This window comes from Anopheles funestus, chromosome 2RL (genome assembly GCF_943734845.2).
Source record: "Anopheles funestus chromosome 2RL, idAnoFuneDA-416_04, whole genome shotgun sequence".
NCBI lineage: Eukaryota > Metazoa > Arthropoda > Insecta > Diptera > Culicidae > Anopheles > Anopheles funestus.
The window spans coordinates 83036964-83052521 of record NC_064598.1 but is presented as its reverse complement, the minus strand read 5'-3'; the positions used below and the strand labels follow the sequence as shown (position 1 = coordinate 83052521).

The 15558-nt window shown below is 40.8% G+C and overlaps 1 protein-coding gene across 6 annotated transcripts in view; it reads left to right on the top strand.

Moving 5' to 3' along the window:
* The window catches only part of LOC125764460 (probable nuclear hormone receptor HR3), a 71651-nt gene that overhangs the window by 48452 nt on the left and 7641 nt on the right, over positions 1–15558 (top strand). For all 6 annotated transcript variants that reach the window (XM_049428738.1, XM_049428733.1, XM_049428734.1 and 3 more), the window contains one exon: positions 3554–3781. In XM_049428738.1, coding sequence (XP_049284695.1) covers positions 3554–3781 — 228 coding nt within the window. The remainder of the gene's footprint in view (positions 1–3553; positions 3782–15558) is intronic.

Below are 15558 nucleotides of genomic sequence, written 5' to 3'. Positions count from 1 at the left end.
ATCATCAAAAACTTTAAAACTTCTACCAACATTACTCAAAAACGAAAGTCTCCAAATTCTTGAGGTCTTCAAGCGAAAACCTCAATCCGGTGTCTCACAGAAAGAGAGAGAGGATGCTGGAGACCATAGCAGGAGGACGTATCATGAAGACTTCCTCCTGAGAAGAATCTAACTTCCGCTTATCGATCGTATTCTCAAATTGCAAATTAAACTCTCGTTTTGCATCTCAAACTCAATCCATTCCACCATTACCAGTGCATCGCACTCGGTTTCCATTTCCCTTAGTATCCTCCCACGACAAGATGGCACTTAAGTGGTTCCGAATGGCGTCATTGGTGTGATCTTTTTTCTCCCATGAACATTCGGTACATGACCTATGCAACGTTGTTTTCCATTGATATTGTCTCGTACGTACCGGTCACGAACGGACCAAAGCACACAGACCGACGGAACGGAAAGAATTGCATTTTGCTGCGTAGTAGGACACAAAAGGTCAATGGCACCGAATGGGTTTTGTTTGTGTTGGTTTCACCATTCCTATCTAGTATGCCGGATTTGTGGTGCGGGTGCGGGTCATTGATTTGTTTTATCTTTTCCCAACCTAACCGGTGCCGGTAAATATAAATGCAAAAAACGAAACAACAAAAATGATGAGCATTTCAAGCAGCTTTTTTGTGTGTATTTTCAACCATCTGATTCAGCATAAATCCACCCTGTTTTTTTAGATTGAAGAAGAGTATTGGGGGTGAAAAAAGAAAAAGGATAATATTTTCGGCATTGCATTTGAATTAAGTTTTTTTTCCTCCTTCAGCAGGAATAATAAAAGATTTGTGAAGCAATATATTTCAATAAATAAAAATAACAAAACAAAATAACTTTCGAATAATCACCACTAAACATCCGGTCTAGCACAGTCAGCCTGGCGTAGTTATAGTCAATAAATTAAAATTAACCACCCACAAATTATTGGTTTGCTTGCTCCTTTTGCTTTTGCTATCGTCTCGCTACTAACTTTCTTGCAAAACGAAGGAAAACCAACACCCAACCTACCCTGAATCGTGCTGCGCAAATGACGCACCGTATTTTGCATACTATCTGCGCGTCAAAGTGTGTCATAAATGCACCTGAGTTCGTTGACTTTGCGCCGTGTGCAATTTCTCTTCCGCGTTTCGTTATTCAATCGTGGTACGCACCAAGCCTCGAAAAGCTCAATCAGAAGCATTTTAATTTCAGGCGAAAGGTGTGGCAGCGGGATTCCATGCGCTGGGTTTTGCTGATTTTTTATTGGAATTTAAAGAAAAACGGTAGAAAGAGATAGCATAATACAATTCGAAAGCTATAAGAAAATGGAATAAAATGGACTGATAGACCGAAATTGAAGTTATGTTTTTAATTGTTTTTTGCACATTGTGTAAACAAACTACATTACACAAGTACATTAAAAACATATGTAGTATATTAAGTGACAAAAGAAAAGAACAACAGTTGTCCCATTGTTTGAACTGAAGAACAAAAAACAACCTGGAAACACTTCGTCCTAATTGAGCCACCATTTAGGTGATGGTGGGTACCATTACCATAAGTGGTCACATCATGCTGCAGCGATGGTTGCGCGTGCAAGGTGAATTGGGTGATTGTACCGTATATTGTCCCCCCCCCCCCGGGGGGCCGACGCGCCTGCCCGCAAACTCATGGTGACAAAAATGGGCGGCCGTAAGTGTGACGGGTTTAAATTTGTAAATTTAACACAAAAAAACAACAGCGAACAGGGAAGTAGTAAAGGGAAAAGATGATTGCATTCACTGCAGCGGCACGTCGCATCAGCATTAATTTGCATGAAATGCACATCGGTGGTTGCATCGGTGGAAAGTGGGTTCGGTTTTTAGCGGACGTGCTTTCTTCTGTTGTACATATACGGTCGTGTTGTTTACCTCAAATGTCCTCCAAGAATTGACCCATCATTGATCGGTACTATATGGGTTAGCGTTGATGAAAATATTACCCTTTCTTTGACGGCCGTGGAGCAGAAGGCCGTAGGACTAGAAGGGACTAGATTTATGGAATAGAAATGCAAGAATTGAAGTCCAAAAAGGCAACCTGAGTGGAATCCTATCGGAACATTTAACACGTTGCCACCGGGACCGATTGGCGTGCGCGCGGACTAGAATGCTTGGCACGATTATTGCTATTACGGGAATGCATTAGTCGCATATCCGCTCAAGACACCCGCTGTTGGTCACACCAGGAAGTGCAGGCGCTGGATATGTTAATGGGGCACACTTTGGAGTGTAGGCCACTCAACCGGGAAGTGTCCGTACTGTGTCCCTCCAGAGGTGAGGAGAGTGTTGAGGTGATCATTTTTTTTATTTGGATCATCATTTTAGTTGATGGTTTAGAAATTATTTATACAATATAAAGCCGTAATAATTAATTATTAATAAAAAAAAAATAAAATATAAAAGTTTTATATTTGGTCTAAATGTTATGACTGAGTGAATGACCTGAAAAGATGCGCTGATTGAATTTTTGCAACTTATCCCATGAGCACTATTGATTATTCATGCGAAAAGTGTTTTTCTGGCTCATAATTTAACCATATCTCCATTAGGATATTGGGAATATTTTATACTTTCTTGGAAGTCCATTAATTTGTTTTGAGAGCTATTCGAATTTATTTATATTTTTCATAAAATTACAGTTGCATGTAAAAACAGTTAAAATACGTTGCTATATTGATACATGTGTGTACATATTAAAACGTGTTTTTAAAGTATATTTATTTTAGTGATAGTAAATAAATATAAATCCATCTTCCCACGTACAAGATTAACTTTCTCCCCATACACACACACACTGTACCAGGAAGTGTTGTTTTCTTCTCGTTGTTTTGTTTCTTGTTTTGTTACTTAGAAACCATTTCTGATCTACACAGAACAGCATCTGATGCTTGGTGGCTGATTACCAGTACCGAACAACATGCCAGCCGCCAGCAGCTGGTTATGGCCGAGGTTATTGACTTTGGCAGTTTGGCAAATATTTACTTTGATTCTCTTATGCATGGAAGATGGACGGCGTGTCGACGGGGCACGCGTCAGACCGAACGGACATACTGTCAGTCAGACCATTCGCACACGCCATGCGGGAGAAAGATGGCTAAAAGCAAACGCTCCCAAATGATGGACACATCACGTACCGCTAGTGCGCGTATGAGAATTCTTGGGTGTGATTTATCTGCTTCTTCCTTTTTTTTCGCTCTTGTTCCCATCCAGGGTTTTGTGTACCGTGATTGATGTAGTTGATGGAGGACGATTTTTTGTTTCTGGTTAGACTAAGGGATTCCAACAGAGAGTTAAAAGACTTGATTTGAAAAAAAAACTGGACACCTTTGTTTCTAGAAATCAAGCTTCAAACATATTCAATATTTTAAGTTATATTAACCCTCTTTATTTTTCAGATAAAAAGAAAATTTTCCATTACTTCCATATTACTCATCCATTTTATACACTTGTAATAATGACGATTTACTAACTCGCTCCCTCTTATCTCTTTCCAGCTCAAATCGAGATCATACCGTGCAAGGTGTGCGGCGACAAGTCGTCCGGGGTGCATTACGGTGTGATCACCTGCGAGGGCTGCAAGGGCTTCTTCCGAAGGTCACAGAGCTCCGTCGTCAACTATCAGTGCCCGCGAAATAAGCAGTGCGTGGTCGATCGGGTTAACCGAAATCGATGCCAGTACTGTCGACTGCAAAAGTGCCTAAAGCTGGGAATGAGTCGTGACGGTAAGTACTTGATTATGGTGATTATGCGTGATAAGTCTTTAGACATGGAAAACCAATGAAGAAAGCAATAGTTAATTTTATTTTCCTTATTATGTATTTTTCATCATTGATCTACAAATGTTGATTTCTTCTTAAATCTGAATTTTAGACTTGCTGTAAAATTAATGTATCAAACCTTAAAGGGTATTACCATTAAAATATTACCAGAAACTATACCAGTAAACTATAACTTAAACAATCTGATTGATTTTGTTTCGTGGAAGTCAAAACACGGAAAGTGCGGTGACTAAGCGAAACCACCATAACACAAAGGACATTTAGAATCGCTGTGCGAAGGAAGGTTTGACTTCCGCCCGAAACGAATAAAGGTTCGTTTCGTGCCGGAAGAGGAAAAACATAATAAGGGTAATGGCACCGTCCGGAAAGGGTGTCCAAAGGCGGAAGCTACGCTCCAAGCGTAAGAAACCGAAATAATCGATAACGTGGGAAGTGGTGATAGCAGGCAAGAACTAGCTTCGGTAGTAGAATTGGACTGTAGTTGTAGCTATCAGAATTAACTTATTGTACTTGTGTACAGGCACTACCATAAATATGCTTGGGAGAACAATGAGCGACACACCAGCAGGGAGGGTGAATCATTTTCATGTAAATGTAACTTTTCGTTTTGCATGTAGTACAATGCAACACAACACGATGATGTGTTTTAGCTCTATTTTCCTCTATTTTAAAAGCTTCGATGCAAAGCCTTTGTTCGATGGTACAATTAATATGGAAACGTAGCTGGACGCAAGTGCATTTGGCTTATCAAATATTTGTTTCCCGTCGAAGGCCCCCAGAAACCCGAAACTCACGCACAAGGCGCTAAAGGCAAAGAGCGAACCCTTGGCAGCGAAAGATGTTACTGTCGAATGGGACAGTACCGCCCAACCTCGTGGTAGTAGTAATACACGCGCGTGTGTCCAAATTCCCCCCCAAAAGTCCCCCCACGTTGAATAGGTAGGCCTGATAGAACAAACAACCATTATGCTCGTCAGTTTTGAAGTTAACGAATGTAAATATTTAACAATCTAGCTCCACACTCAAATGTGGCAAATGTGCCGGTGAAGCTTTTGTTTGTCCGCTCGGGAAAGAACCATGAAACGGAGAAAACGTGCTACGTGGTTGCCAGACGATTATGGCCACATGCTGCTGCCTTGTGAAAGTATAAGGTATTATAATGTTTTCTTTTTCGTTTCACCAGATGCTCTAAGGTCTTATAGAAACCAGTACCAGAAAAGTACGGTTGTTGCCTAGCGAAATTTATTTTTAAAGATGTTAATTATAATTAAATAATAATGAAAATCAACGATTATATTATGAAAATTGCTCACGTCAGTCGCTTATTTAGCTTGTGACACCCAGCGCCACTCACCGTACGATAGTTTCCGATAGTTGGCCGTGCTGAGCGTCTATCGTTCGGTGAGTGACTGCCATGGGGGCTCCCAGCATAATGGGAAGTAGCACGCACGCTCGCACGTGTCGCCAGCATAGAGCGCATAGTTGCCGCGCCAGAGTTTATTCACCTTCTCCGATACTCCGACACACAGCCCATGCACACATGCATACAGCCACTAAGAATTGTGTGCTACACGTGGCTACGGGTCGGTGATGATGAAAACCGGGAACGGTGGGCCAGAGACGAGATGGTCCCGCATGGTTCTCGAGAGAGGGAGGGGGAGGGAGGGGAGGTAATTTGGTGAAAAAAAGGGCGCGTAACACTAGCATAGCGATAGTGCTCGCGGGAGGCCCAAAAACCGTTTATGCGTCCAGCTTCGTTAGGCGCGGGTGGAACTACGGTTAGAACCGCGCTAGGGCTAGTTTTATTTTTGGGGCAAAGAATGAGCAGCGGACGTTGGGTGTACGTCACGCAGGGCGATACCTTGCGTGAGGCGTAATATTTGAAGAAGAAAAAAAATAGATGAGGGTTACGCATCGGAACGCATTCGCGTAATTCGGGGAACGGTTGCGATGGTCGTGATCCCTTTCGGACACATTGCGCTGACAAAATATTAGATTTTTACTCTATTCTTTGTTGGTCGCGAGATGGTGGGGAGGGAAAGGGGGAGTTTTTTTATGAGGTGTGTGACGATGGAAAATTTGCATAAAGCGTTACCGTGGCACTGTATTTAGCACTTGCATAGATGAAACATTGCGATCGCCCATTGTTCCGATTCTAGCGTTACTTCATCGGGAGAACTGGAACGTTCTGCCTGAAGCGAACAGGAAGCTATGAAAAAAAAAACGATTTACAATACATTCATGCAGATGTATAAAACATGCAAAATGATGTTAAAAACTGATAAGAAAATAAATTTTATATAATTTAATACTCAAGAAGAAAAAAACTTCACTTCCGTTTCAGGATGCAAAACACATTTAAATTGTTTTCTGTTAAATGTTTGATTTATGAAGTTTTCTGTTAACTAAATTAATACAGGTTTAAAATTTTTCAATCATAAAAAACCCTACAACTTCATTTTTATTTATTTTATTCTTTGAACTAGCTTTTACCGATAGAACAGGAAGGAATTAAAACTATCATTGATCTAATGCTAGCACTATTTACCAGCGCCATCTATTAGCGAGTAGCTTGTGTAATATGTTTTGAGTTTTTAACTATATTGAAATGGTTTTTTTCCATGAAAAAATAAGTGTTGGGTGAATTAAATTCAGATTCTTGTGATCTGGATGAATCTTTAAGCCAAATTAATTAATTTAAATCCCTCTCATGAAGATTCATGATTCTCTTTGGATCGTCAACTTATTAATCAAATGATTCTTCACTGACGATTCGTATGAAATACGCTCTACGTCGAAAGGTGCAATAATCCCAGCATTACGACATATTTTAGAAGAGACTTGTAATGTAAAAAATATTTTTAAATAAGGTTAATAGTTATCTCAAATAATTCCTTTAAGGATAAACAGACAGTTCGTTTTTGCTAAACTTAGTAGCAAAAAAAACCGAAAAACTATTAACCAATCGAGAAATAAACTTCCCGCTGCAACTGCACTGCAAGCGAACGTTTAGTCGAATGATTTACGGTCAATTCATCCGGAAGCAATGCTCGAGTAGCATCCAGTTTCATCCAATCGTTAGACGGACGAGCATTAGCTCTCTATCTTTGCTGCGAGCATTCCTTTAATAGCTTCCTGTTTTACAAATACAAGAATAAACCCAGAAGAAACCCTAGCAAGTAGCTACTTTGTAGTGCGGTGTCGTTAACGAGGTAGAATGAAAAGGCGCTCTTCTACTGTAAACGTGTTCCTGCAAACGATACCACGTAGTGGGGCAGCCATCCAGTGCGAAGAACGCAATACGAATCCGTCTTCCGTTTCGTTGCATTCCCGGTTTCAAGTGGCAACGGGCACGCGGTACCGTAATGAAGACGCACTTAATTACGCCGACCGTGGTACCCGTTTGGTGATGTCATTTAGATCAAAGGATGCACTAACTGCTCCTGGGAAGTGGCATTCAACTGCACGCTTGCAAATGAGTGTTTTGTTTTGTTGAGTGAATGCTGCCTTTTTTTTTTGTTTGTACTTATTGTCGTTGTTTCGTTATTGCAAATGTTTGTTTTTAATGCTGTCGCTAATTGATCTGCCTGGTACAATAACAACAAGTGTCATGGCAGAAAAGAAAACGCAAAAAAAACCCCAAGAAGTGGTTGAGTGTTTTCACGTTGATTTTGTAGATATTATATTATGGCAACATCAGACGAAATGACCGGAGTGATGGAACACTGTGACAGTGTGATCTGTCAGTTGCATGAAATAGAATATAATCAGAAATAAACGGAACTTTCAAGTGTTAACAAGTAAGGAATACTGTCTGGTGAAAGAGTTTATTCTCAATAGGTTATGGGCCCAGGCAGAGGTTCCAGGAATCAATATTGATTAAAAGGTCAAAATGAACGACAAAATAGAGCACAAAATTGTGAAGCTAAATGCTACCAACTACGATAATTGGAGTTTCAAAGTGAAACTGCTCCTCATAAAGGATGGTTGTTGGGAAGTGATCAGTGAAACAAAGCCAGAGGTGGTGCCTGCAAAATGGACGACCAAAGATCAACTGGCAATGGCCACGATTGGTTTATTAGTTGATGATTCGCAACTAACGCATATAAGAAAAGCATCTTCAGCGAAAGAAGCATGGGACAATTTGGAAAAAGTTCACGTGAAACGTACTTTAAGTACAAAGGTGTCGCTAATGCGTAAAATTTGTCAGCTTAGGTTAGAACCAAAGGGTGATATGGAAGCACACATTGCAAATCTGACGGACTTGGTGGCAAAGTTGAACAATTTGCAAGAAAACGCTGTGCTTGACGAGCACTGGCTCGTCGCCATTTTGTTCGGTAGTCTACCTGAAGAGTACGAAACGCTGGTTACGGCATTGGAAGTGAGACCCGACGCGGACTTAACAATGGATCTGGTTACGGGGAAACTAATCGATGAGTGGTTAAAGCGATCGAACCGCTCAGAAGTGAAAGCAGAAACTGCTTTGCATGCCGTCTCTAAGGCGGGTACAGATGAAAAATGTTATTTTTGCAAGCGTCCTGGACACAAAAAGGCAAATTGTTGGAAATGGAAAAAGTGGAAAGACAATGGCCAAGAAGCGAAAAGCAGTAAATACGACCACAAAGTGAATAGTGCTGTTCATGATGAAAGGTTCAATTGGGCGTTCACAACTACAGACGAAATAAGTGCTGGTGTATGGATCTTGGATTCCGGTGCAACGTGCCATATTACGAACAATAGAGATTTTCTCGATAATTTAGACAGCAGTGTAAAGGAAGTGATTTGTGTTGCTGATGGTGGAAAAGTAACGTCAATTGGAAGAGGATCGGGCAAATTTATTGCATTAGACAAGAACAATAAGTTTCATACGATAACAATTGATAATGTGTACTTAGTTCCAGAAATGAGAGCGAATTTGCTATCGGTACGGCAATTAGTAGCGAAAGGATACGAAGTGAACTTTAATGCGGAAGGTGCAACTATCGGTCGAAATGGGGCGATTGGTGTCATTGCACAACCCGTTAATAATCTTTTTGTATTAAAGCTGCATGAGTGTATATCATATGCTGTTTCCGAGTGTATACATGATTGGCATCGCAAACTGGGTCATAGAGACATTTCTGCGTTAAAGAATTTTATGGTTCCGGGAATGAAAGTCAAACCATGTAAATGTTCAAATGAGTGTGAAGTATGTATACGTGGAAAAATGCATCGCGTGCCATTTCCAAAGGTGTCGAACAGCAAGACAAAAGAAGTAATGGATCTGATTCATTCGGATGTGTGTGGTCCAATGCGTACTGAGACGTTAGGTGGAAAAAGATATTTCTTAACGTTTATCGACGATTTTTCGAAGTATACGATCGTTTATGTTATTCATCGAAAATCGGAAGTACTGGACAAGTTTCGAGAGTATGTCGAAATGGTGAAGAATAAATTTGGAAGGAAGCCAAAAGTGTTAAGATCCGATAATGGAGGAGAGTACACTGGAGAAAATTTCAAACATTTTCTTAAGCAGAACGGCATTGTTGGACAATTCACCGCACCGTATTCGCCACAGCAGAACGGGACAGCAGAGCGAAAGAACAGATATTTGGTTGAAATGGCTCGCTGTATGTTGTTTCAGGCAGGATTAAATGATGAATACTGGGGTGAAGCCGTAGCTACTGCAAATTATTTGCAAAATCGTCTTCCTTCTCGTTCTATATCTGCAACACCATATGAGCTTTGGCATGGAGTTAAGCCGAATCTTAGTCATATTCGTCCTTTTGGTGTTGATGTTTATTGCCATATCCCAACCGAAAAACGTGGTAAGCTTGATCAAAAGGCAAGAAAACTCAAGCTTATGGGATACAGTGAAGATTCAAAGGCCTACCGCTTGATTGACGTATTGACATCAAAGATAACGATCAGCCGAGATGTGCAGTTTTTGCAGTACAACAAAGAGATGCAAAATAATACGAGCGCCAAGTCGGACGATAAAGAGGTGTCAATTCCTGTGTTCGAGTCAGCAACAGATGAAGATCCAGCTGAGGTTTCAATCGATTCTACTACAACGGATTCTAATGATCAAGATGATTGGGAAGATGCACCTGTAGCTGATGAGGAAATGCTGAGAAGATCAACGCGTGCAACTCAAGGTAAATTGCCGATGCGATATGCTTGTCTGGCTGAAACTACATTTCAGGAGGAGCCGAAAACTCTTGCAGAAGCGCTGGCGAGTCCTGATAGTAACAACTGGAAGAAGGCAATGCATGAAGAGCTCGAGGCAATGAAAAGAAACGATACGTGGGAATTAGTTGATATCCCGAAAGATAAGCAGGTATTGGGTTGTAAATGGGTGTATACATTAAAGAAGACATCCAATGATAAGATTTATAGGTACAAGGCTCGTCTTGTGGCTCAAGGATTTCATCAAAAATATGGTATTGAATATGATGAAGTATTTGCACCAGTTGTTCGTCAAACGACTTTTAGGGCACTTATGTCTGTAGCAGCCAAACGTAAAATGATTGTGCGACAATATGATATAAAAACGGCATTTTTAAACGGAGACCTTGAGGAGGAGTTGTATATGAAGCAACCGCCAGGTTTTATCGTAAAGAATGAAGAAAGCAAGGTCTGTCGTTTAAAACGTAGCATTTACGGTTTGAAACAGAGTGCTCGCTCATGGAATATCAAATTACATCAAGTCTTGGAAGGTGATAGGTTCAAACGGAGCGAAGCGGATCAATGCTTATATAGAAGACAAGAAAATGGCAAATGGTGCTATGTATTAATCTATGTTGATGATTTAATAATAGCCAGTGAAGATGAAAATAATTTGTCGTCAATAAGCAGGACTCTAAAGAGAAATTTTGAGGTGGTCAACTTAGGAGAAGTTAAAAGGTATGTTGGCATAGAAGTAGAATGTGATGGAAATGGAGATTATCATATTTCTCAGAGCAGATATATTGAGGAAATATTGAAATCAACAGGATTACAAGATGCGAAAATATCACCAATTCCTATCGATGTAGGATATTTAAAGCCAACTGAACATGATAAACCACTTCCAAATAATTACGAATATCAGAAGCTTGTTGGAAAATTATTATATGTTGCATGTAATACTAGACCTGATATTGCGGCATCAGTCTCAATTTTGAGTCGTAAACTCGTCAATCCTACGCAACGCGATTGGAATGAATTACGAAGAATTGTTCGTTATTTGAAAGGTTCTGTAGATCTTAAACTGAGAATAAGCAATCGGTTGGATAAATCAGGATTAGTAGGATATGCGGATGCGGATTGGGCTGAATGTACAGCAAATCGTAAGTCGAATAGTGGATTTCTATTCAAGTTCTGTGGAGGTACAATATCATGGGCATGTCGTAAACAAACATGTGTCTCCTTATCTACAGCAGAGGCTGAATTTATAGCATTAGCAGAAGCTTCACAAGAAGCAATTTGGCTTCAACGATTGTTAAGTGATTTAGGAGAGAAGGTTAATGTTATAAATCTTAAAGAAGATAATCAATCTTGTTTGAAGATGTTGCAAGTAGAAAAATTTAGCAACAGAACAAAACACATAGACACAAAGTACAACTTTGTTAAAGATCTCTACAGAAAAGGAAATGTAAAGTATGAGTACTGTCCATCAGAAGATATGTTAGCGGATATGCTTACCAAACCAATTGCGCGTATTCGCATTGAGTATCTTAGAAAGCTAAGTGGATTGGAAAATAAGTAACTGATGTTGAGGAGGAGTGTAGATATTATATTATGGCAACATCAGACGAAATGACCGGAGTGATGGAACACTGTGACAGTGTGATCTGTCAGTTGCATGAAATAGAATATAATCAGAAATAAACGGAACTTTCAAGTGTTAACAAGTAAGGAATACTGTCTGGTGAAAGAGTTTATTCTCAATAGATTTAAGGTTGTTAACGTAGAGTGCGGTAAGAATGTTACCAACTATGCATAACAATATACACAGCGAGTGTAGCTACAAACAGACAAGGTGTCAATCAATATAATGGTACCAGAGGGATTCAAATGTAATTTGTCTGATTTATCATTATGCACAACGTCCAGCATCCAGGAAAAGCAAAAAGGGAACAGGCTTGCGTGAAGTGACGCCACCATAGCAAACGTTCGCACAAACAATCGGCAAACATCCGTTCCGTTTGATGAATCTTTATAATTAAAACTATGAAAATTGCATTTATTTGCATAACAGAGCAATAAATTAATTCGCTTCGTTTCGTGTTCGCCTTCCGAGGGCCATTCCCGCTCGACGACCGCACTGGCCATGGAATGCATACGGGTGCATTACGCCCATTATGGCAGGATGTTCCCGGCTGGTTCTTGCTCGTTTTTACACACACACACACACACACACCCCAGAGAACTAGAGAACCGAGGGCTGGATTCTGTAAACTTTTACAACCAGCTCCACATCTTCACTTCCTTCATTACCTTGAACGTAAAGGACGTGAGGATGCTTCCTTCCGCTAAAACTCATCCACGAATCGGTTGCATTTGTGCTTTTAATTTGCAAATCATTTCTCCCGTTCTCCCGCCTTTCCACCACCACCACCGCTTGGTGTGAGGGTGTGTTTGTGCAAGGTGAGTGAACTCTGGTATCGAGATGGTGAAGTTTTGGCGGAGCCGAGTGGTGGAAAGCCATCCGGGCAAAAGGGTATCGTCATTCGTCGTCTCTAAACGATGGCGTAATGCTTGTGAATGTTAACTGATGCCCTTACTGCTGCTGTTGCTTCTGCTGCTGCTGCTGCTGCCAGCAGAGGTATCGAGTGGCAAAAGGCAAATCTATCCCTCCTTTTAACAACCGCCAACCACCAATTCGGACGCGTGGGAGGATACAGCTCTCTCACCGCCGTAATGAAGTGGTTTTGCAACACATCGCAAAACGTGGGGCGGCACCAGCTATGAAATTTCGCACCGTGGGTTGATGGGGACCGGCCGGCCTGTGGTGGGTTTTCGGAAATGTCACACTTTCGCATTTTGCATTGCAAATGCCGCACACGGACTAATGCCGTATGACAAATCGTGGCACGTACGCATCAGCTGTAATCGCAGGTGTCGTTGCTTGCTTTGCGGAACTCACCCTACGGGGTGGGGGTGGGGTGGTTTGTTTCATGCGTGAGAGAAATCGCTAAGAGTTTGAAAATGGTAGAGAGCGATGGAAAATTATCCGTACGGTATATTATAATTTAATTTTGTCAAAACAATTTGAACAAATTGTATTTTGTTTTGTTTTTGATTAAAATAGTTTTTTTTGTTGACGTCAAAAAGTATGATTAAGTGTACACACCTTAGGAAATATTAAGAAACAAATTGATCATATTATTTTCTCTCTCCATCTGATCACCTGGCTCTCTTCATCAGCAGCTTGTTTGACATATCGTTCCTATCGTTTGCATATACTCTTTTCGCGTCACCATTGTTCGCTTGTAACACGCATCTCGTACATGACGCAAGGTGTACATTAGGCAGCAGCAAAGATGGCCACACGCACTACGAAGGCCGGTGTGTGTGTGTGTATGTTCAATTTTCCATCTTCTAATATGGGAAACGAAAGGGATGTATTTATAGAACATTCAACTGTATAATGCAAAGCGATTCGTATCGGGTGGGCCAAAATACGACCACCCTGGAGCCAGGGTGATGGCAGATCACCCTAAGCGATGCGATATGATTGATGTTTGTACCCGGAGAAGAAACACACCCTTTGTGATTTATTTTAACCATGGAAAAAATTAACTGACAGTAATCCGGTACGGCGAAGGAGTGTCTTCTAAGTAATGTGTCGTGCTCAGTAAAGTACCAAAACTCAAAAGGAGATTTTTTCTTAATTAAATTATTTATACCCCAATCAAAACAAAATTGCCTGAATACCTATACAATGTTCAATCATTATTTTTATCACGCTTACAACAATCACACGTACTTATCTAACCCATTAATTGCTGTTCATCCACATTTGCAAACTTGATAACAATCGTTACCGGCACGAAACAAATACTGCCTATTCCGGTTGTACGCAGCGACGTTGATGCCCTCATGCCGTCTATTTGCAGGTCGTACGAATTTCGCAATCGAGTTCTGCAGGCAATTGCCCGTTGCTCGCCATTCCTGACCTAAGCCAACGTTTATTGAAGTGCGCATCAGCAACCAGCAGCACAGCAAATGGCCCACATTATCTTGCTTGCTTCTTCCGTCTGCCGTTGTTATTTGCTATTCGTTTCATTAAGCTCGCACTGATGGTTGGCTTGCTGCTAGTGCAACCAGTCTAGCATTCGTTTACCTTGAGTTTTTTTTATTGTTTTTTTCTTAATACTCATACGAAATAGAAAGTCATAATTTAAAAATTCGGTTAACTTATTTAATGGATATTTTTTCAATACAAAAATCATCAAACGTTTCAAGCATTATTTAAAGCAATTTTTTTTTATAAACAATATAGAAATCGATTTATATTTTATTGTTTATTGTAAATTGCACAAAAAAGTAGATCTTCAAAAATAGATGCGACTTTAAAATTGTTTTAATTACCTATACTATTTTAAAGAAAATGAAGTCTTTCAGTCAAAATTACTAATTCTGTAGTTTTAGTGTCGTAATAGTAAAATTTATTTTATTTTATTTAGTTTTTTAATTGTCTTGCCAATAAAATTCTCTTGGTAACTCAAAAACAGAGACTATTTTTCGTTTTTTTGCCATTTTGTAAAAACGCATACAACCAAATGTTCAATGTTTGCCCATCGGCATCAGGTCGCGTCACGTTATCGTTTGATTGGACGGACAACGACAACGAACGTAAAGCAACAAGCCAGTAATGACGATGCTTATTGCCGCCTTTAGAGCAGTAAAGAGGGTGAAAGATGATGCCGGGTGCCGGGTAGTGGTGCAAAATTTATCACCTAAACAAACACCAACTCCAGCAGCTATCATGTTGCGATTTCCGTACGCCAGACTTACAAAGACAACCGACGGGGTGACTCGCGCACTTGCGTATTCGGTACGTAATTGCACGCCCTGCAATAAGAATATTGTTTATTTTTCGTGCCCTGTTTCCCCTCTCGAGGCAACCGGTGCGCCTACCGGGATTCTCCTATCTTGTCGCGCCATTTGACCTAAATTCGGCTCAATTCTTGCAAAAACCTCTACCGATGATGAATTTGACTGTGTGGCTAAGGAGATATGTTGGAGGGCGGAGCGGAGGATAGGTGGTTCCTATCAATACCTCACCCCCGTCTAGACACTCTGTTGAAAAGTTCCGTGTTGGGGTAGGTTTTTTGGAAAATGGACGCTCTACCTTCTGACCAATCGGTCGAACCGAGCGAAATTGAAACAGAAGAAGAAGAATCGCTTCCTCAACAAACATTTCTGATAACAGACCCTCCAGCTCGTACACCTCCATGCGGTCATCGCTGCACCAAAAAACTGCATAAGCCGCCACTGGGTAAAATAGGTCAACGCGGCACAGTTGGATGTATTTGTTTTCGCCTGCTGTTCCCACGGTGTGCGCGAAACGTGTACCTCCTAATGGAAAGCGAAAGTTTTGCCGGTACATGAGACGTTGATGCGTCTGGCCGCCTTTTTCGAAGGGCGCAGACATCGTTGCGTTGATGGAATGATAGCATTTGCGGTGGAAGTGAGCAAAGAAAAAACAAAACAAACCTGACCGACCGGCCTATTATCTGGAGCGGTAATGG